Source organism: Homarus americanus, unplaced genomic scaffold, assembly GCF_018991925.1.
Source record: "Homarus americanus isolate GMGI-L3 unplaced genomic scaffold, GMGI_Hamer_2.0 scaffold37032, whole genome shotgun sequence".
Lineage (NCBI taxonomy): Eukaryota > Metazoa > Arthropoda > Malacostraca > Decapoda > Nephropidae > Homarus > Homarus americanus.
Window position 1 is genome coordinate 415,754 of NW_024731852.1, and position 17,529 is coordinate 433,282.

At 44.1% G+C, this 17,529-nt stretch overlaps 1 protein-coding gene and 1 long non-coding RNA gene across 2 annotated transcripts in view; both read right to left on the bottom strand.

Moving 5' to 3' along the window:
• Positions 1-10,992, bottom strand: part of LOC121867899 (putative fatty acyl-CoA reductase CG5065) — a 71,085-nt gene extending 60,093 nt beyond the window's left edge. Inside the window, exon 1 of the mRNA XM_042368025.1 lies at positions 9,982-10,992. Coding sequence (XP_042223959.1) covers positions 9,982-10,170 — 189 coding nt within the window. The 5' untranslated portion in view covers positions 10,171-10,992. The remainder of the gene's footprint in view (positions 1-9,981) is intronic.
• Positions 10,993-11,234: 242 nt separating this feature from the next.
• LOC121867900 overlaps positions 11,235-17,529 on the bottom strand; it is a 26,564-nt gene continuing 20,269 nt past the window's right edge. Inside the window, exon 2 of the long non-coding RNA XR_006089259.1 lies at positions 11,235-11,701. This is a non-coding gene — a long non-coding RNA (uncharacterized LOC121867900). The remainder of the gene's footprint in view (positions 11,702-17,529) is intronic.

Genomic DNA, 17,529 nt, shown 5'->3' on the forward strand with positions numbered 1-17,529 from the left:
AAATTTGAAAAACATAACAATAAATAATATAAAGAAACATATACCATATACAAATAAAATTGTAAAAATATAAATAAAATATAAAAACCTAAACGCCAGGAGGATCAATTTAACGCCAGACTCACAGAGGTATGGGTGAAAGTACCTCCCGGCGGCGGGGTGGATAAGGCTAATCAGCTGTTTAGTGAAAGTCTGCCACATAGTCTTCTACCAATAGTGAAGATCTCCCACCATCCTGACGCGAGAAGTACGAGGTCGTAATTTCTGAGTACAACTGTGGACTAGCCAATTGATCAAATTACCCCAGCCAATTGAGTACAAAGACTTAACCCCTAGAGTGCAATGCCATCGTACTCAAGTTGTCGTATTCAAGAGTCAAGACACTGTACGGTACTCAAGGGGTTAATATTTTTCAAATGACTAATTCAATGTTGTGCTCCAGAGATTTCCACTGTACTCAAGGGATTTCCATCGTACTCAAGAGATTTCCACCGTAATCAAGTGGTTTTTATCGTACTCATGGGGTTAGTATCGTAATGTATTCAAGGGGTTAAACCTGTTGTGTGAGTAATTAACCACAGGTAAGACGTGAAGGTGCGGTGTTCATAGGAGGTAAAAACTAGGATAAAATCATCTAAATTTACGAGGATGATCATAATGTTCGTATTTATTTATGTGAAACAGATTTTAAAGTGTGGTGTGTGTGTGTGTGTGTGTGTGTGTGTGTGTGTGTGTGTGTGTGTGTGTGTGTGTGTGTGTGTGTCCGATGTGTGTGTGTCCGATGTGTGTGTGTGTCCGATGTGTGTGTGTCCGATGTGTGTGTGTCCGATGTGTGTGAGTGTGTGTCCGATGTGTGTGTATGTGTGTGTGTGTGTGTGTGTGTCCGATGTGTGTGTGTGTGTGTGTGTGTGTGTGTGTGTGTGTGTGTGTCCGATGTGTGTGTGTCCGATGTGTGTGTGTCCGATGTGTGTGTGTCCGATGTGTGTGAGTGTGTGTCCGATGTGTGGAGTGTGTGTCCGATGTGTGTGTGTGTGTGTGTGTCCGATGTGTGTGTGTGTGTGTCCGATGTGTGTGAGTGTGTGTCCGATGTGTGTGAGTGTGTGTGTGTGTCCGATGTGTGTGTGTGTGTGGTCCGATGTGTGTGTGTGTGTGTGTCCGATGTGTGTGAGGTGTGTCCGATGTGTGTGTGTGTGTGTGTCCGATGTGTGTGTGTGTGTGTGTGTGTGTCCGATGTGTGTGTGTGTGTGTGTGTGTGTGTGTCCGATGTGTGTGGTAATAATAAATAATAATTGACGGTTTATTGAAAAAGTTCTGCAGCCCGAAGGCTGAAAACATACATTGGACATAAATGACTTATTACATACATTGGTGGTTTAACAAAAGCCTTCATTAGAGAAAGGTAAAGGAACATAAGCAGCGTGAACATACAGATTAATGTAGGTGTTGAAATCATACAAACACGTAGTGTAGTAACTCCCTCCCAGATGGTGCTAGGAGGAACTCACGTGGTGTAGTAGTTCCCGCAGATGGTGTTATGAGGGACCTGGCGTGGTGTAGTAATTCCTTCGCAGATGGTGTTATGAGGGGCCTCACGTGGTGTAGTAATTCCCGCACAGATGGTGTTATGAGGGACCTCACGTGGTGTAGTAATTACCTCACAGATGGTGTTATGAGGGACCTCACGTGGTATAGTAATTACCTCACAGATGGTGTTATGAGGGGCCTCACGTGGTGTAGTAACTCCCTCACAGATGGTGTTATGAGGGGCATCACGTGGTGTAGTAATTCCCTCACAGATGGTGTTATGAGGGGCCTAATGTGGTGTAGTAATTCCCTCACAGATGGTGTTATGAGGGGCCTCACGTGGTGTATAATTCCCTCACAGATGGTGTTAAGAGGGGCATCACATGGTGTAGTAATTCCCTCACAGATGGTGTTATGAGGGACCTCACGTGGTGTAGTAATTCCCTCACAGATGGTGTGATGAGGGACTTGGCGTGGTGTAGTAATTCCCTCACATATGGTGTTATGAGGGACATGTGGTGTAGTAATTCCCTCACAGATGGTGTTATGAGGGACATGTGATGTAGTAATTCCTTCACAGATGGTGTTAAGAGGGGCATCACATGGTGTAGTAATTCCCTCACAGATGGTGTTATGAGGGACCTCACGTGGTGTAGTAATTCCCTCAGATGGTGTGATGAAGGACTTGGCGTGGTGTAGTAATTCCCTCACATATGGTGTTATGAGGGACATGTGGTGTAGTAATTCCCTCACAGATGGTGTTATATGAGTGAGGTGTGGTCCCAGGCCTTCCTATCGTAGACGGATTAACACATCGCTGGTTGTTGTTGGGTCTCACGGGCCGTTATCACTGGGTACCTGGGACCTCACTGTGTGAAGGTTAACTTGGGTACGACTGTTACTGTTGAGTTGTTCTCACTGACTTAAGCACTGTTCACCACTGTTCACCTCTGTTTAACATTGGTTCCGTTCCTTTCCTAAATGAAATTGTAACTTCTGGCGAGAATTTGTTGATATTCCGGTGGGGAGGAGGGTTCAGGGGAGGGGGTTGGTATGGGCCAACTTAACAGTTGACCTGGCTGCTCCAAGAGGAGCGCCAGGTACGTCTTGACCCTTCGGTGGTGTGTGTGTGTGTGTGTGTGTCCGATGTGTGTGTGTGTGGTGTGTGTGTGTGTGTGTGGTGTGTCCGATGTGTGTGTGTGTGTGGTGTGTGTGTGTGTGTGTGGTGTGTGTGTGTGTGTGGTGTGTGTGTGTGTGTGGTGTGTGTGTGTGTGTGTGTGGTGTGTGTGTGTGTGTGTGTGTGGTGTGTGTGTGTGTGTGGTGTGTGTGTGTGTGTGTGTGGTGTGTGTGTGGGTGTGTGTGTGTGTGGTGTGTGTGTGTGTGTGTGTGTGTGTGTGTGTGTGTGTGTGGTGTGTGTGTGTGTGTGTGTGGCGCGTGTGGTGTGTGTGTGTGTGTGGTGCGTGTGTGGTGTGTGTGTGTGTGTGTGTGTGGTGTTGGGTGTGTGTGTGGTGGGTGTGGGGTGTGGGTGGGCGTGGTGGGTGGGTGGCAGTGGGTGGGTGTGTGTGGTGTGTGTGTGGTGTGTGTGTGTCCAGTGTGTGTGTGGTGTGTGTGTCCAATGTGTGTGTGTGTGTGTGTATCCGATGTGTGTGGTGTGTGTGTGTTTTAGTAAGTGGTGAGCAACAGGTGTTTACTGTACCTTGCAGCATACTGTACACATCTTGCTAAATAGTCCATTCTGTTTACACACACACAAGGTTAATTACACGTATTTAACCTAATCAACACGTACAACTGAGCTTAATTATATATATATGGTACAATATAGGTAGTAGGCAGCTACCAAACAGGGAGGTACTACCGCCTGGGAAGATATTGGAAGCATAATGTATTGTCTGATGGTAGACCCTGCTGCCATATGGCATCACGAAAATTGTGACCAAGTCCCAGGTTGCTGATCTGACTTTCTGCCTCATTTACACACAATTGCAGGGTCTCAATTGTTTCTCTTACTTTGATAACACAACATACATATATTGTTTCTCACTATTGATCTTTTTTGTTGTATTTCTTTAGGGTTCTTTATTATTAGTAGTAGTAGCAGTATTAGTATTATTATTATTATTATTATTATTATTATTATTATTATTATTATTATTATTATTATAGTTATTATTATTATTATTATTATTATTATTATTATTATTATTTTATTACTGTTATTTTTGTATTTTTTATTATAAATTTTACTTATCTAAATTATTATTATTACATTTTCGCCCCGGCCTCGATATGGGTCAGTCACCTGTGACCGGGTGGGCTAATCCCCATAAAAATAAAATATATATATATATATATATATATATATATATATATATATATATATATATATATATATATATATATATATATATATATATATATATATCTGAAACCTTAATACACGTGAGAGAATAATAACAAATAACATTAATGGCATCGACAAATATTATCTTTTGAAGTCTTAGTTAAAAAGGAGATGATATATAGATGTTATCCTAATCTAACGCTAACCTAACTGGTCTTAATATCTCATAACATAATTCGATCCTAAAAATCTCGATAACACAACCCGGTCTTAATATATCATAACTAACTCGACCCTATAAAACTCCACAACACAACCCAGTCTTAAAAAAACACCACTTCATAACACTTCGATCCTCTCCCATGCCATGCGTCCATCTGGCAGCAATCACACGTCACCACTAACGTCAGGCCCGTCATCAATCTTCTACATCCTGTGGCGTAGGTTGTAACTCTCGACTCTTATCTCCTCCCCATCTCTCTCTCTCTCTCTACCCCTTCCTTCTCTTCCGCCTCCAGCTCTCTCTTTCCCTCCATCTCTCTCTCTCCCACACACGTAAGGAGCAGTGGGAGAAAGTAAACATTGCTTAAAACATGGCTATTCGTTCCCGTCGACTTTATTTATGTGTGAGAGAGAGAGAGAGAGAGAGTTTAATCCTCAAGGGGTTAAACTATTGACCGTATACACGAACGTCTTCCAAGGGTTTAAATCACTGTCATAAAAAAATATTTTATCCTCAAAAAATTTAATTACAAAAAAAAGTCAAATCATCGTACTCGAGGGATTGTCATTATTCTCAAGAGGGTAAAATCATCGTCCTCAAGGGGTTAAAGATCATCGTCCTCAAGGGGGTAAAATCATCGTCCTCAAGGGGTTAAAGATCATTGTCCTCAAGGTGTTAAATCATCGTCCTCAATGGGTAAAAATCATAGTCCTCAAGGGGTAATAATCATCGTCCTCAAGGGGTAAAATCATCGTCCTCAAGGGGAAAAATCATCGTCCTCAAGGGGTTAAAAATCATCGTCCTCAAGGGGTTAAAATCTTTGTCCTCAAAGGGTTAAAATCATCGTCCTCAAGGGGTAATAATCATCGTCCTCAAGGGGTTAAAATCATCGTCCTCGCAAAAATCATAGTCCTCAAGGTTAATCATCGTCCTCAAGGTTAAGATCATCGTCCCAAGGCGGTAAAATCATCCGCCTCAAGGTGTTAAATCATCGTCCTGGGTAAAACCATCGTCCTCAAGGTAAAAATCATCGTCCCGAGGGGTAAAATCATCGTCCCTGGCAGGTAAAAATCATCGTCCCCCAGAAAATCATCGTCCTCAAGGGTAAAATCATCGTCCCAAGGGAAAAATCATCGTCCCTAGGGTTAAAATCATCGTCCAGTAAAATCATCGTCCGAGGGGTAAAATCATCGTCCCTGGCAAAATCATCGTCCTCAGGAAAAATCATCGTCCTCAAGGGTTAAAAATCATCGTCCCTGAGGGGTTAAAATCTTTGTCCTCAAAGGTTAAAATCATCGTCCTGCGGGTAAATAATCATCGTCCCTGGCGGGTTAAAATCATCGTCCCTCAAGGTAAAATCATAGTCCTCAAGGGTATAATCATCGTCCTCAAGGGTTAAGATCATCGTCCCGGGTAAAATCCTCAAGGTGTTAAATCATCGTCCTCGAGGGTAAAATCATCGTTCTGGGTAAAAATCATCGTCCTCGTAAAATCATCGTCCTCATAAAAATCATCGTCCTCAAGGTAAAATCATCGTACCAAGGGTAAATCATCGTCCCGGGGGTAAAATCATCGTCCTCAGGTAAAATCATCGTCCTCGGGTTAAAATCATCGTCCTCAAGGGTAAAATCATCGTCCTCAAGGGTAAAAATCATCGTCCTCAAGGGTTAAAGATCATTGTCCTCAAGGTAGTTAAATCATCGTCCTCAAGAGGGTTAAATCATCGTCCTCAAAGGGTTAAATTCATCGTCAAGGTAAAATTCATCGTCCAGGAGTTAAAAATTCATCGTCCTCGAAGAGTTAAAATTCATCGTCCTCAAGGTGTTAAATCATCGTCCTCAAAGGTTAAAATTCATCGTCCTCAAGGGGTTAAAATTCATCGTCCTCAAGGGTTAAAATCATCGTCTCAAGTTAAAATTCATCGTCCTCAAGTTAAAATTCATCGTCCTCAAGGAGTTAAAATTCATCGTCCTCAACGAGTTAAAATTCATCGCCTCAAACCCAACGTCTCAAGGTTAAAATTGTCCTCAAACGGGTTAAATCATCGTCCTACGGATTAAATTCATCGTCCTCAAGGTTAAAATTCATTGTCCTCAAGGGGTTAAAATTCATCGTCCTCAAGGGGAATCATCGTCCTCGGTTAAAATTCATCGTCCTCAAAGTTAAAATTCATCGTCCTCAACGAGTTAAAATTCATCGTCCTGGGGTTAAAATTCATCGTCCTCAGGGTTAAAATTCATCGTCCTCAACGAAAATTCATCGCCTCGGGTTAAAATTCATCGTTCGCGTTAAATTATCGCCTCATAAGAGTATTCAATGTCTCAACGAGTTAAAATTCATCGTCCTCGGGGTTAAAATTCATCGTCCCTGCGGGTTAAAATTCATCGTCTCCACGGGTTAAAATTCATCGCCCTCAAGGTTAAAATTCATCGCCTCAAGGGGTTAAAATTCATCGTCCTCAACGAGTTAAAATTCATCGTCCTCAACGAAGAAATCATCGCCCTCAAGGGTTAAAATTCATCGTCCTCAACGAGTTTAAAATTCATCGTCCTCAAGGAGTTAAAATTCATCGTCTCCAAGGTTAAATCATCGTCTCAAGGGGTTAAAATTCATCGTCCTCAAGGAGTTAAAATTCATCGTCCTCAAGGAGTTAAAATTCATCGCCTCAAGGTTAAAATTCATCGTCCCAAAAATCCTCGGTAAAATCGTCCTCAAGGTTAAAATTCATCGTCTCAAGGGGTTAAATTCATCGCCTTGGGTTAAAATTCATCGTCTCAAGCAGTTAAAATTCATCGTCCTCAACGAGTTAAAATCATCGTCCTAGGGGTTAAAATTCATCGTCTCAACGAGAAAATTCATCGTCCTCAAGGGGTTAAAATTCATCGTCCTCGGTTAAAATTCATCGTCCTCAAGGAGTTAAAATTCATCGTCCTAGGCGGTTAAAATTCATCGTCTCAAGGGGTTAAATTCATCGCCTCAAGGGTTAAAATTCATCGTCCTCAAGGGTTAAAATTCATCGTCCTCAAGGTAAATCGTCCCGGGTTAAAATTCATCGTCCTCAAGGTGTTAAATCATCGTCCTCAAGGTGTTAAATCATCGTCCTCAAGGGGTTAAAATTCATCGTCCTCAAGGGGTTAAAATTCATCGCCCTCAAGGGGTTAAAATTCATCGTCCTCAAGGGTTAAAATTCATCGTCTCAAGGGGTTAAAATTCATCGTCAAGTACAAATGTGGTATACCCCCCCTTTCACAACACTACACAAGACCGGGCTAGAGCAGGTGTGGTGTAGTATGGTATGGTATGGTATGGTGTGGTATGGTGTGGTATGGTATGGTATGGTATGGTATGGTGTGGTATGGTATGGTATGGTATGGTATGGTATGGTGTGGTGTGGTGTGGTGTGGTGTGGTGTCAGCCAGCCAGAACTCCACGGTGTTTACATATCGAATTTTAAAATCGATCCGACGGTAATTTTATAACAACGAAGGGAAATAAGACTACTATGATCTGACAGTGACTGGTGATGGTGACAGTGACTGGTGATGGTGACAGTGACTGGTGATGGTGACAGTGACTGGTGATGGTGACAGTGACTGGTGATGGTGGAGTGACTGGTGATGGTGACAGTGACTGGTGGTGGTGACAGTGACTGGTGGTGACAGTGACTGGTGTTGGTGACAGTGACTGGTGATGGTGACAGTGACTGGTGATGGTGACAGTGACTGGTGATGGAGGACTGGTGATGTGAGGACTGTGATGGTGAGTGACTGGTGATGGTGGCAGTGACTGCGATGGTGACAGTGACTGGTGTGGTGACAGTGACTGGTGATGGTGACAGTGACCGGTGATGGTGGCAGTGACTGGTGAGTGACTGGTGATGGTGGAGTGACTGGTGATGGTGGCAGGACTGGTGATGGTGGCAGTGACTGGTGATGGTGGCAGTGACTGGTGGTGGTGACAGTGACTGGTGGTGGTGACAGTGACTGGTGACAGTGACTGGTGATGGTGAATGATTGGTGATGGTGACGGTACTGGTGATGGTGACTGGTGATGGTAAGTGACTGGTGATGGTGGCAGGACTGGTGATAGTGAGTGATTGATGATGGTGACAGTGACTGGTGATGGTGACAGTGACTGGTGATGGTGACAGTGACTGGTGATGGTGACAGTGACTGGTGATGGTGGAGTGACTGGTGATGGTGACAGGACTGGTGGTGGTGACAGTGACTGGTGGTGGTGACAGTGACGTTGGGACAGTGACTGGTGATGGTGACAGTGACTGGTGATGGTGACAGTGACTGGTGATGGTGACAGTGACTGGTGATGGTGAGTGACTTGTGATGGTGGAGTGACTGGTGATGGTGGCAGTGACTGGTGATGGTGACAGGACTGGTGATGGTGACAGTGACTGGTGATGGTGACAGTGACTGGTGATGGTGGCAGTGACTGGTGAGTGACTGGTGATGGTGAGTGATGAGTGGCAGTGACTGATGGTGGCAGTGACTGGTGATGGTGGCAGTGACTGGTGGTGGTGATGACTGGTGGTGGTGACAGTGACTGGTGACAGTGACTGGTGATGGTGAATGTGGTGATGGTGACTGGTGACTGGTGATGGTGGCGTGACTGGTGATGGTGAGTGATTGATGATGGTGACAGTGACTGGTGATGGTGACAGTGATTGGTGATGGTGGTGACTGATGATGGTGAGTGACTGGTGATGGTGGCAGTGACTGGTGATGGTGGTGATTGATGATGGTGACAGTGACTGGTGATGGTGACAGTGACTGGTGATGGTGGTGACTGATGTGTGGTGACTGGTGATGGTGAGTGACTGGTGATGGTGACGACTGGTGGTGGCGACAGTGACTAGTGGTGGTGACAGTGACTGGTGGTGGTGACAGTGACTGGTGATGGTGGTGACGGATGGTGACAGTGACTGGTGATGGTGACAGTGACTGGTGATGGTGAGTGACTGGTGATGGTGAGTGACTGGTGATGGTGACAGTGACTGGTGATGGTGACAGTGACTGGTGATGGTGACAGTGACTGGTGATGGTGACAGTGACTGGTGATGGTGGCGGTGACCGGTGATGGTGGCAGTGACCGGTGATGGTGACAGTGACTGGTGATGGTGACAGTGACTGGTGATGGAGTGACTGGTGATGGTGACTGGTGATGGTGACTGGTGACGGTGACAGTGACTGGTGACAGTGGTGGTGACAGTGACTGGTGATGGTGACAGTGACTGGTGATGGTGGAGTGACTGGTGATGGTGACGGTGACCGGTGATGGTGGCAGACCGGTGATGGTGGCGGTGACTGGTGATGGTGGACTGGTGATGGTGACTGGTGATGGTGAGTGACTCGTGATGGTGACTGGTGATGGTGACTGACTGGTGATGGTGACTGGTGATGGTGACTGACTGGTGATGGTGACAGTGACTGGTGACAGTGACTGGTGATGGTGGTGACTGGTGATGGTGACTGGTGATGGTGACAGTGACAGGTGATGGTGACTGACTGGTGAATATAAAGAGCCAGCCTTCTCATCGTTAACATAATACACACAGTATTTAGCTAATCCCAACACTCCCCCACCCAGTAAGGCTAAACGACGACACTTGGCCGCTAACCTGTTACATAACCATGGCAACCTGCAACAATACAGTATGTTGCAATTTACCTTCGAATGAGAGTCACCATTACCAACCAGGCTCTGCAACCATACCATCATTACGTAACTCTAACACTTATGTACCCAAACTGACGTGAGAGAATGCACAAACACACTTACCTGGGCAGGATTCGAACCCACACTACACCCTGGCCCCCCACCACCACTACCTGCCCTTATCCTCCTCATACCCCCTACCCTCACAGTGGGTCCTTACCTTAGAGTTGAGGAGCTCCTCGAGTCTGACCTTAACGTCATGGCCTCCCTTGGGTCGCATCAGGAGGTAGATGGAGACAAGCCCTGGGCAGGACCTGAGCAGCTTCTCCACCAGCACCTTCCCCATGAAGCCAGTGGCCCCGGTGATCAGGACGCTCCGGTCCCGGTAAAAGTCTGCTACAGCGCTCATCTTCGCGGCCTCCACACTAACTCACTACCGTACACTTATCAACGACAGGCGCCTCAGTCGTTAGGTCATGCAGGGAGGATGTTTGTCCCACCTTCAAGTTTTTGTTCACTTGTGATATTAATGAGTTACTTTTTTGTGCTACAATATTTAATTCTTTAGTGAGCGAATTTCCTTATTTTTTTTTTGCAAATTTACGAATCGTTTATTTCATCATTTCCAAGTGTTTCCTGAGGTAAACAACAGTGGTACTTCTCGTCCTTTGTATCACGAGTGTGTCCTGACAACCACTTAACAGCCGTCTGAGTGTTACTTCAGTTTGGGGGCGGTGGACGAATTTGGGGGAGAGAATTAGCGTGGGATAATATCATGGGAGACAGACGAATTGATTGGTAGAAAGAGAGAATCAGTAACTTAGTCTCTTCTCGGAGCAAAACAAGAGAGTATAATGACAGATATCCTTTCACGTGTTGTGGGAGAGGTGGGGAGGAGACACGATAACATATGTTGTCGCAGGCTGTGTGGAAACCAACTTCATATGCTTCTCACAGTTCAAGGAAAAGGACAGAGGATGATTCGTTAACCTGTCACGGGCCAAAAGACAGACAGACAGACACTTAGTACACTGCCACGGGTCGAAGGAAAGACAGACAGACAAGAATTGATAAGCTGTCGAGAAGTTAGGGGAGTGTCAGTGGATTATGGTTTGCTGCCACAGGTTGAGGGAGAGTGAGAGAGCACGTTGGTATCTTCTCACTGCCCAAGGTACACTGCATCACCCCAGCTGCCACGACCTTCAACACAATCTCTCCGGCGGTCACTTCAGCAAAGTCCCTTGAAGAGAACTTTATGGATGTCGAATCTCATGATTCGGAATGCTCAATCTTACGGTGTGTGAGGAGGGGAGGGGTTCAGGTCTCTGTGATCTTGGAGTGTGATCTTGGGCGGTTATCTTAAGGGCTCTGATCATGGAAGCGTGGATGTAGTAGTGGCTAATCTCTCGTGTGATCTTGGGATGATCTTGTGTTGATTTTGGAAAAGTGGAAACAGGCTGAGATCTTGTCTGATTTGTATATGATTATTATTATTATTTTTTTTGTACTATGGTCCGAGTTTTTTTTTTCTTCACTCTCTCCCTATGATCTTGAAGTCGTGATCTCTTACCACTTCACTGATGTTCTTGGAGGCTGTTATCTTAAGCTGTTGTTGTTATCTCGTCTTGTGATCATAGAGTGGTCTTAAAATCTCACTATAGGGAGGGAGGGGGGGGGGACAGGCGGCAGGAGTGAGTTGGATAAACACACTGCCTTGGCACCTCGTATGTAACGATGGCAATGGTCGTGCGGGTCTTGGTAGTTACCCTGGTTGGTTAAAGGAAGGGGTGTCGTTGCTTCAGGTTCTTTCGTCGTTGTTCAACACGACCTGGGGATTGTCGTCCAGGTCTTCTCGTTGCTCTACACACGACCTGCCTGGGAGGTGTCGTTACTGTCTGGATGTGTCGCCTAGAGCCTCCTCTGTCACGTCTCCATTTTCCCTGTAAAGACAAAGTTATCAACAATCAATTTATATAAAAAATTAAAGATTTCATAATATTTTAAATTATATAAAAATGTCTTTTTACCCTCCACACGTCATCAATCCTACCCACACGTCACCACTTTTACCCACACGTCATCAATCCTACCCACACGTCATCAATCCTACCCACACGTCACCACTTTTACCCACACGTGTCACCAACCCTACCCAAACGTTTCACCAACCCTACCCACACGTGCACCAACCCTACCCAAACGTGCACCAACCCTACCCACACGTGTCACCAAGCCCAGGCCTCCCCACGACCACACCACCAATCGTCACCGGAGACTCAGACACGGAGACCCTCTCAGTAAACGCCCGCCATAGCAATGTTTACACTTTCCCCTTTCGCGTAACCTGAAGGTGGTCTCCCAAGGTTCGTTCGTCAAGCATCCACTCCACCCCAACCGCTGCTAAGAGACGTGGGGGGGGGGGGGCGCATCTAAATCACTCGGTTACATACCTATACAAAGACAACGACTACAATGGAGTCAAAAGTACACTGATACTCTATTGTTCAAAGGAATATTACCTGGGCGTTCAATGGAATACTAAAAGACGTTGAACGATACTTGAGCCGACTGTTCAACGAAGCTTCAATTATTACGACACTTTACCTTCTCCACTACAGATAAAGAGTTTCTATTTTATATCTAAACTGCAATATTTATTATCACCTTGTTGACAGAAGTGAAAATAACCAAGATGCTGTTAAAATAATCTTATAATGGTGAAAGTCTCTTAGATGCTGAGTAAAAATATCATGAGATCCTCCCTTAGAAATGTTCGTTGTTATTGTAAGGGGGGGGGAGGGCATCACGTTAAAGGGAGAGGGCCATCATGTTATAGGGAGAGGGCCATCATATTATAGGGAGAGGGCCATCATGTTATAGGGAAAGGCCATCATGTTAAAGGGAGAGGGCCATCATGTTAAAGGGGAGGAGGGCCATCATGTTAAGGGGAAAGGCCATCACGTTAAGCCTCTCTCATCTCCCCCACCCCCCAGGCCTCCAACCACGTCAGTACCTACCTCCCTACACTACCTGCCCCACCAACAACAGAGGGCCGAGGTATCAAAATTTCACCTCCAACAGAACAGCTAAACTTTATCAGTTATTTTACTCAGATATGATGCTAAACTATTTTATCCTAACGATGAATATTTACAGTAAGGTGAGGTGAGGTGAGGTGAGGTGAGGTAAGGTAAGGTAAGGTTAGGTTAGGTTAGGTTAGGTTAGGTTAGGTTAGGTTAGGTTAGGTTGGGTTAGGTTAGGTTAGGTTAGGTAAGTAAGGTTAGGTTAGGTTGGTAAGGTTAGGTAAGGTTAGGTTAGGTTAGGTTAGGTTAGGTTAGGTTAGGTTAGGTTAGGTAAGGTAAGGTAAGGTTAGGTAAGGTTAGGTAAGGCAAGGCAGGGCAAGGCAAGGTTAGGTTTGGTTATTAATTAGTGGCGTAAGTTAATCTACGAGAATAAGAGCTAAAAGAGTAAACGGGGAGAGAACGTTTACACCACAAGAGCTATACGTGGGTACTGTGGGCCACTGTGGTACAACCTTACAGAGCCGAGCCGAGCCAGCCTGGCTTCTTTAGCCTGCTTCTTTAGCTACAACCTAACCTAACCTAACATACCTAACAACACATACAACACAACACCCTGCCCTACCTACCTACCTAACCTAACCCAAGCACAGCATTTTTGCACAATACAGCAACACTGGCATTTTTTGCATGCTATTTTGTTTTTGCATAACACAGACATTTTGCATGCATATAACAGCACATACCTAACCTAACCTAACCTTTACACTTACCCTACCTAACCTAACCTAACATGCCCTGCCTAACCTACCTACCCTATCCTTTACATACCCTATCCTAACCCTAACAACACACAAACCCTACCCTACCCTAACCTACCCCTACCCCTACCCTAACCTACCCTACATAACTAACCTAACCTTTACATACCTAACCTAACCACTTTGTACCCTACCTAACCTAACCTAACCTTTTACACTTGCCCACTAACACAACCCTACCCTACCCTACCCTACCCTACCCTACCCTAACCTTTACATACCCTATCCTAACCTAACCTAACCTAACTTAACCTAACACTTACTAGATAACGGAAAGAAATCGGCAATGCTAAGCGAGAAACAAAACAACACAATTATGATATCCTACGCAGGAAATAATAACGTGTTAGGTTCCCTGAGAGCTGAGACACACAATCTAAGAGTGACTTCACCTGAGAGACGCACATAAAAAGAGCTACAGTAGTCAAGTGAACCCCAGTTGAAATAATGTCATCGTAACACACACACACACACACACACACACACACACACACACACACACACAGGATAACAAAAAAATATGTGCCGGTAACTGTATGTACTGATTTTTTTTCTTATGATTGTTTAAAGCGTTAACATATACATTTAACATATGTGAGATTAACATAAAATATATATATATATATTTTATGCCTTTCATTCTAAGGTGTTAATATTGTTGACTACGTTTGAATTTTTTTTTTAATAGTAAGTGGAGAAAATCTGGTGTTTATTTTTTTTCGGGTTTTCATTTCTTTTACAATTATTTCGGATTTTAATATTTTGTTCAAATTATTTCTTTTTTTTTTACAATTATTTCAGGTTTTCGTTTTATTTACATTTCGGGTTTTATGTTTTTTTTTTATAATTACGTTTTTTCATTTTTTTTTACAATTATTTCGGGTTTTCATTTTTCTAACAAGATTAACACAACAGGGAAGAAGAACGTGACTGTAACTACACACACAGACACACACACATATATATTTATCACTCCTATAGTGGCCTAGAGTTGATACAGAGTCACTATACTTGAGAGAGTGTCACTATACCGTATACAGAAGGGAAAAGTGTTAACGAAGATGAGATAACTCTGTTTAGTATTACTGTAGTGAAGAATGTCCACCGTAATCAACTGCTAACACTCCATAGGGCTTTCAATAACCTCCAACCTAATCTAACCTGACCTAACTTACCTTACCTAACCTAATCTAGTCTCACCTTATCTAGTCTAGTCTAACCCAACCTAGTTAAACCTAATCTAATAACCTACCCTCCAACCTAACCTAACATAACCTAACCTAACCTAACCTCTAACCTAACATAACCTAACCTCCAACCTAACCTAACCTAACATAACCTAACCTAACCTCCAACCTAACCTAACATAACCTAACCTAACATAACCTAACCTAACCTAACATAACCTAACCTAACATAACCTAACCTAACCTCTAACCTAACCTACCGTAGAGACAGTTAAATGGGAAGTTACAGAGGCACTATACACACGGACGACGGACCCCTGCTGCCTATACTTTTACAAACAAGTCCCCTTAAGGTCCCTATAAGTTAAATGGAGGACAGCTTCTAGTCTGTAGCTCCTGGTTAGGTTAGGTTATGATGAAACTACATGTTGTTGGTTATTAGGAATAGCATGTGCTTACAACAGTCAACTAACTCCATAAAATTACACCAATTGAGGACTAAAACGGAATGAAACACGTCGCTGGATATCCAATTATACTGTAGTCGCTAAGTAACCGAGTTTGTTTACATATTGTGTACCGAACGCCTAACAGAGATTCGCCTGAACACAGAGAAGCGAAAAAGGCCAAAATTCGGAGGTAATTTTGTAAATCTTATTCAGCCGTCGATCAATTTGTCGTAAATAAACACCGAGTATACTAATGAGTTCCTTATTATACAGGGCAGGTGACAGGTGGGTCAGTGGGAAGGCAGGTGGGTCCAGTGGGAAGGCAGGTGGGTCCAGTGGGAAAGCGTAGGGAAGGGGCGTGGGTACAAGGTTCCCTATACTAGTGAAAGGGACTGGGGAGCAGCTCGGGTGTACTGTAGAGATGCCGCCACCACCCTACAACACACCTTAACCCAGCATGGTAACCCACACCCCATTACACTGTTGTGGATCCCCTCTCACATAGGCCTCATAAAACATGACAGAGTTGATGCCCTCGCCAAACTCGCGTCTAACAAAGACACCGTTGAATACAATTTGGGTCTGTCAAAAAGAACCCTTAAAACTGTAATTAGGAAAGAACTTATTGATGAGTTTGATGCAAGTAGACTAGTGCAAACAAGCACTAGTCGATCCATAGTGTACCATGATGAGATGCATCAAGTGAAACATGTAAATGGAGCAAGTAACAAGATCGCTAGATTACAAGATGTTGTAACCGCTAGATTAAGGTTAGGATATAGGTACCTCTGGCAGTATGTTCCTCAAGCAGATGTAAACAAGACTAAATGTAAAGTGTGTGGCCAGACATATGGCCACACACTTGAACACTACGTCCTCGACTGTGTGAAGATAGAACCTTTTAGGGACAGGTCCAAGCACACTGTGTGTGAAATGGCACAACACTTCATCTCTAATGGCAAGATAGCCGACATATTAAGATTGTATCCACTTTTTTGCACTTAGTAGCTATATCAGTTCTTATGTACAGAACCAAATACGCAATGTGCTTGAATACTTCTCAAGTAAATGTGAATAACAAAGTGTGAGGCCAGACATACTGCCTCACACGCCTGTTCTCACGCATTTGTGAATAAGTTACCCTTTATGTATAGAACTAAACAAATAATGTAATTGAAATACTGAGTAACATTCAGTGCCATAATATCCTGACAACGGGGGTTAATTATTATGACCCTTTGTGAACTCTACTCTGTAATCCTTTTGCGCTACCGCTCACAGGATAAGTGTGGGATGCACAATAAAGTAGCCGCTGTAAGTGGCAAAATCAATCCCCACAACAGCCTATAACCCACGCTCCATTTAACGCCAACAACCACAAAGCTCCTAACATCTTGCACAATAAAAAACATCCAAATAACTAACAATTACTACAAAAAAATAAATAATAAAAATACTTCAATTAATAAAAAAATAAAATACATCTTCCTTAACTTACGCCCCCCCCCAAAAAAAAATTACTTAAACACGAGGAATATGAAAGAGTAGAAAAAAGTGATAATTTGTTTTCTTCTCTTCTCAATGTGTCGTCGACCTTTCAAGACAGGTTCGGGCTTTAGGTAAGGGAGGGAGGCCCAGCTAGTGTCTTATATCCTGGGTTAAAACTTTCTACGGGGGGAAGGAACGACGTAGCTAAGTGGCTCTGGTAAGGAAGTGAGCGGTCAGTCAAGTCAGTGAAGTAGTCAGTCAGTCGGGGCTAAAAGTTAAAACGTATACTAGGTAAACAAAAGGCCACATGCTAACCTAACCTAACCAAATCTAACCTAACCTTCCCCAACAGACCCACACCTCCAGCACACCCACACCTACATCCCCTGGCCCCCCACCACACCCACACATGGACTGGCCAAGAGAAGATCAAGGACACCCGCCATGCCATGTTTACGAGTTCAATTGGGAGTCAGAGCAGGACACAAGGAATAATACAGTGACGAGCAGAAAATGACGGAACACCTACAAGAGGTTTCTGGTCCGTTGTATATCTTCCCTGGCGACTCATGGAGAGAGAGAGAGAGAGAGAGAGAGAAAGAGAGACAGAGACAGAGACAGAAGAGAGAGAGACAGAGACAGAGAGACAGAGACAGAGAGAGAGACAGAGAGACAGAAAGAGAGAGAGACAGAGAGACAGAGACAGAGACAGAGACAGAGAGAGAGACAGAGACAGAGAGAGAGAGAGAGACAGAGACAGAGACAGAGAGAGACAGAGACAGAGACAGAGAGAGAGAGAGAGA